We start from the raw sequence: 5,582 nt of genomic DNA, 5'->3' as shown, positions 1-5,582 counted from the left end.
TGAGGTTCTCCCAACATTATGAAGGCAGGCATGCTAGTCAGCTGCCTCTCAGGGTGCTGACTGGGGCCCTGGTGGTCTCCATCCCAGCTGGAGCGGACACAAAGGCCCGAGCTCCTCACGCCCCAGCTCGGCCTTCCTCCCCCAGGACCTCGGGCACCTGTGCTGACACTGCCCAGGTGTTCCTCATGTCTGGTGGGCACTCTGCTGGAGGGCGGGCTGAGCCGGGAGGCAGCAGCACGAAAGGCAGGTAGGTCTGAGGTGCTGCAGAGGCCCCGGCAGCCTGCCCTTTGCCTGGCACTGCTGCTCCCTACCCTCCACTGCCCGCCCAGCCAAGTTTGCCAACTTCTATGAGCCACGAGTGGCTGGTTCTGGTTCAAGGGCTCAGCACTGGCTTCGTCCCAACCCAAGGCCTCTTCTGGGCTCCAGGGAGGCTCGCCTGTGAATCAGCAGACAAGTCTCGTGGAACAACAGGCTCACAGGGCGCGGCCAGTGGGGCATGTGCCAGTCAGCACCTGGAGGTCAGAACCTCCACTGGCTGCAAGACCTCTGCCCCTGCGGATCTTTCCAGAACAGCAACATCAAACCTGCCTCCCCCCGACACATACACACAGGCATAGTAGGCTGGGCTCTGTGCCACGTGTAGGACACGGAGACCCTCAGAAACCCGCTTCACACCTGTATAGTCTGGAGCAAGTTGCCTGAAGTGGGTGAGGAGGGAGACAAGCTTTGCTCCATTTCCTGACGCCCCCGAAATAAGACCACACCATGCAGCTTTTATCAGACATGATTTTAATACCATATCAAAACACCTTGACTAATGAAGAAAGCTTCTCCCAAGCTCTGAACATTTTTTTTACATTTTATAAGTTTTTTTCTTTCTTTAATATATAAATACAGAAACCTATATGGCACGGCTGGTGCCACATGAACGGCAATGGCTAAAAGGTTCTCAGAGTCGCCTGGAAACGGAGAGGCTGAGGCTGGGGAGCTTGGTTAACTAAGTCTGCATCTCCCCCCCCACCCCCCTTGTTTTTAGTTTCTGATGGGGGGAAGTGGAGTCCACAGAGCCTGAGACAAATGCCTGGCGTTCTTATGGGACACTTGTGAGGGCTCGGAGCTTGGAGCTGACCTAGACCGAGAGGGGATCGCGGAGCGGGAGGGAGGGAAACAGAAAAGGAACAAACCCAGGGCGGGCCAGGGCTGTGGTGTGTGCACAGTGGGTGCCCTGGGCCCGGCTCTTCTGTCACTGAGTGGGTGATAGTTGGGCAGCAATCTGTAAACATCACGAGGAAAAACACCAGTCGACACTAGACTTTTTTTATAATTTTTTTTTTTGTAAACACGTTAAAGACAGACCCACGGCGCCTTTCCGAGGTGAGCCAAGAAGAAAGGGCCCTTCCCCTCCTGGGGCGAGGGGCGGTCGGAGCCTTCTCACACTTGCTCGTCCTATGGGGTGTCCTGGGGGTCGGGTAGGGGAGAGGGAGAGTCATTCTCCAGTCAACGCGGGAGGGGTGGACCCTGTCCCCACTGGGGTCCCAAGCTCAGCTCTGCTCCAATGTCCGGTGAGCCTCCTGGCACGGGGCCAGTCTGTCCCCAAGTGGATCGCAATAAATAAGTCGTGCTCCCTCTGGCCGGAGGGCCGCCTCGTGCCATCCCGCTGGGGCGGGCGTGCGTCTGCGGTTCCCGTCTTCCGGTTGGTGGGGAGGCCCCTGGAGCCAAACATCATGCCGGGAATTGGGGCTTGCAGTCCAGCGCCGGGCTCCACTCACTCCCCCTTGCCTCCTCTCACCCTGGCAGCTGTCTGCTCCCAGGTGGTCAGGGTTTGAAGTGAAGGTAAAAAGAGCAAATGTCCCTGATTTGTCTGACATCATCAGCTGTTCAGGAGTTTACGTGGAATAAATACAATAAACCTAGTGGGGAACAAATGAAAGGGGTGGGGGAGAAAAGACAAAGGATACCCCCAAACCTCTGGGTGTGAGGCAAGGTGGCAGCCGGGATTTGGACTTCCCTGAGGGAGGGAGGAGAGAGGCCATTGGCGAGGGTGCCCCAGGAAGGAATGCCAGGGGAGGCCAAGGTAACCGCCACGTGGGGAAGGCGGGCCAAGTTGAGCCTGGGACTCAGAGGGAAGTGGCCTTGGTTGGGCAGAAGCAGCAGGAAAGGGAGGGGTCCACACAGACTGAGTGCGAGGAGTCCCCAGGGTTCAGGAGATGGCCAGAGGTGAGGACTAGACTCAAGCAGGGCCGTGACCCTGGGCATGGCCATCCTTCGTGTGTACATCCCGTCTGTATCGTGTCCGTGCCCCCCACGTCGGGACACCCCGACAGGCTCACCTTTGAGAGGAGTCAGTGAGCATGCCCGGCAGGGTCAGTCCGCGGGGTGTTCCGGACAAGATCTGTTCACTTCAAACCACGAATCTATGCAGCTGAGTGGAGGAGGCAAGGGAGACACAGTGACCAGTCAGCTAGATCGCTCCGTGCAAGGTGATTTCAGAGGGTTGAATTTCTGGCCGGGGGGGTGGGGGGGATGGGGGAAGAGATCTTCCTGAACCTCTCCTGGGAGGACCCTGTGGAGACACGGCTGAATATCTATAAGCAGAAAGGAGGGAGGACCCCCCCCACCCCACCAGGATTGACTGAGCTGGGTGGGGAGCAGCGGCTGACCAGGAAGTTCTAGTTTGGGGGCTGGCCCTGCAGGACAGAGAAGCAGGACCAACACTCTTGTGCCCAGCGCAGAGGCATCACCAGCTGTGCATTATGGGTGAGGGCGGCAGCAGCCATCTCTACGGTCTGGAGGGAGGAAGGGAGGCGGGAGCAAAGATGATGGATGACCATGGCTGCTGGGTCTGAGCCTGGCCAAAGAAGTGCTGAAGCCCGCTCCCCGCGCGTCCCCCTACCCCCGCCACGGGGTGCTTATCTGGAGACCCTAATGCCACTGCCCAGCTCTGCTGCCAGGGTAGCTGGCCCCCTTCCTTTCCCAGCAGCCGCAGGGAGTGGAGGCTGTCAGGAAGCTTGGCCTAGCACTGAGAGACATAGGGGCAGAGGTTCCCTCAGACAGCTTTCTGACTTGTAAATCAACAGCTGTGTATTTTCAAAGACAGGAACCAGACAAGAGATTTGCATATTCTCCACAGGGCCAGCAATTTCCTTACTCTGGTTCTGGTTAGCGCCGCCCTGGGGTCTGAGAACAGTGCTCTGGGACTCTGTCCAGCTGCACTCGGTGCCTGCGCGTCGGCTGGATGATCACCCTGGGGCTGGCAGTCATCCTCAGCTCAGGCTGGAGGAGCCGGGGGCAGGTGCCCGCAACTCGCAGTGTGGTGTGCACCAGAGCAGGGCCTTGGCCCTGCTGAGCACAGCTGCCTGCAGAGCTGGGCCCAAGCGGCAGTGTCTCCACTGCCTCCTGTCCTGTCCCTGAGAACACAGTCCGAGGGCACACTCCCGTCGCTGCACCTCCCCTGCACTGATGAGGCTTTTATCCTCCGAGTGGGGCGCTTGAAGAGCCGGATGGAGAAACCACCTCCCAGGTAAAGGGAGGCACCTCAGCCCAGGCTCCACTCTGTACCCCAGCAGCACGCATCCAGCGCCAGCCACCCCAGCCCAGGCCCCGGCACTTCAGCTGACAGACCCGTGTGCACCCTGCACCCACAGGGCAGCATGGCCCCGTCCCCCAACCTCCCAGTGGCCTCTGGGCTGTGCGGTACCTTTTGTGATAAATGCACAGGCAAGGCAGCCTGGCTATCGTGTCTCCCTGAAGCAGCTCTTCCAGGCAGATCACACACTCGCCTGCGTCCTTAGTCAGCACGTCATCTGGGGGGGCGGGGAGAGGGGTCATCACCAGCAGTCACAGGCCCAGAACCCCTGGGATGGCCTGTGGGGGACCATGACACCCAAGAGGGGCCTCATCCCCAAAGCCCTTGTTGTGGACAAAGGATCAATAACCAAGAGGCCCGGGTACCAGAGGAAGAAAGGTCTGGGGACAGACACACAGCAGTCAATGTGAGGCAGACGGTTCCCCACGTATGCTGTTACCATTGCTGTTCCCCTGACAGGAAAACATGCGGGGCAGTGCTTTAAAAATTTCCTGGGAAGACGAGTCAGCAGTGTAGCAACAATGAAACACACAACTTTCCTCTAGTTCTTAAATGCTCACCCCCCAACCCCCAATACCATGATCCCAATTCTACCTTACAAATCCAGTTAGACCAGAGGATGTACACTGGTACAGATAGGAACTGGAAACAGGGAATCCAGGGCAGATGATCCCTTCAGGACCAGTGGTGTGAGTGGCGATACAGGGAGGGTGGGGTACAAAAGGGGGAATCAATTACAAGGATCTACATATAACCCCCTCCCTGGGGGACAGACAACAGAAAAGTGGATGAAGGAAAATGTCGGATAGTGTAAGATATGACAAAATATTAATTTATAAATTATCAAGGGTTCATTGGGGGTGAGGGTGGAGGTGGGGGAACCAAGGAGCTGATACCAAGAGCTCAAGTAGAAAGCAAATGTTTAAGAATGATGATGGCAACAAATGTACAAGTGTGCTTGACACAATGGATGGATGTATGGATTGTGATGAGTTGGTACAAGCCCCCAACAGAATGATTAAAAATCTGGAAAATGGGATTGAGATAATGCAATTGTTCCCTGAGGTTTCTGAAGCCCCATTCTATGCCACATGCACTGGTTTCTGGTTTGGAAAAACATGGTAACGGGGAGAGAGGAATCAGGCAAGAGCGCGTGGAGGCAGAACACCAAACACCACTCGCTCTCACCGCCACGAGTCAGCGCTGACTCACAGCGAGCCCCCCATGGGCTTCTGAGACCGACGTTGACAGAAGTAGAGAGCCCAGTCTTTCTCCCTCGGAGCTGCCGGTGGTTTTGAGCTGCCAACCACGCGGGTCCCAGGCCAAGGCGTCACCACGACACGACCGTGTCCTACCCCAACATTTAGGGACAGGAAGGTTGTCCCTGCCATGCCTGCAAAGGCGCCCATAGAGGAGGTTGAAAAGAAATCAGACACCCATTAGACACCTATGGAGACCCCAAACTGAGCCTGCCCCCCACGCCAGGTGGGAGGTATAACTGGACAGTGCAAACTTGGCCCAGGCTCATGACAACACCCAGGTGGGCTCGACCCAGCCAATAGGATCAACCAATACCTTCAACCACGCCTTCCCCCAGCCAGGGGGTGGGCTAGAATAAAGGCAGGGAGCACACTTTGGGACTCTCTTACTCTACCCTGCTCCTGATCAGAGGCAGGTCGGAGGGCTATGTGCCTACTTGGGCCCACAGCCGCTCTGGCCCCCTCAATCCCAGGGATCCCACCCCACCCACCCCCAGTTTCGCAGGTGTGGGTGCTCTTTTCCACGAGGTTGTGTACTATTCCCCCAAGTCTCACAATATTATGAGCTTGGCCACTGTATCCATCCATCCCACCAACGTCATTCTCTTTGCTGCCCCGATACTATACCCAGCACCACATCCTTCTTCGGGACCAGTCAAGAAACCAAGTCTCCCCACCCTTGGCTCTATGGAACAGTCTGGCTGGGCTTCCTGGGCAGGCGTGTGTGCTCTGTGGGC

The 5,582-nt window shown here is 57.2% G+C and overlaps 1 protein-coding gene across 2 annotated transcripts in view; it reads right to left on the bottom strand.

Annotated features, from left to right (window-relative positions):
• Positions 1–777: 777 nt before the first annotated feature.
• The window catches only part of ZNRF1 (zinc and ring finger 1), a 96,481-nt gene continuing 91,676 nt past the window's right edge, over positions 778–5,582 (bottom strand). The window contains exons 3-5 of one of the 2 annotated variants that reach the window (XM_045293839.1): positions 3,698–3,803; positions 2,331–2,422; positions 778–1,801 (exon numbers count right to left, since the gene is read on the bottom strand). In XM_045293839.1, coding sequence (XP_045149774.1) covers positions 2,365–2,422; positions 3,698–3,803 — 164 coding nt within the window. In that variant the 3' untranslated portion in view covers positions 778–1,801; positions 2,331–2,364. Of the gene's footprint in view, positions 1,911–2,330; positions 2,423–3,697; positions 3,804–5,582 lie in introns of both variants that reach the window. The other variant, XM_004704544.2, reaches the window with a different exon arrangement.

The sequence above is a fragment of the Echinops telfairi genome, unplaced genomic scaffold, assembly GCF_000313985.2.
Source record: "Echinops telfairi isolate 266 unplaced genomic scaffold, ASM31398v2 ScPeMD7_2291;HRSCAF=2852, whole genome shotgun sequence".
Classification (NCBI taxonomy): Eukaryota; Metazoa; Chordata; class Mammalia; order Afrosoricida; family Tenrecidae; genus Echinops; species Echinops telfairi.
This window is presented reverse-complemented; position numbering and strand designations above follow the sequence as displayed.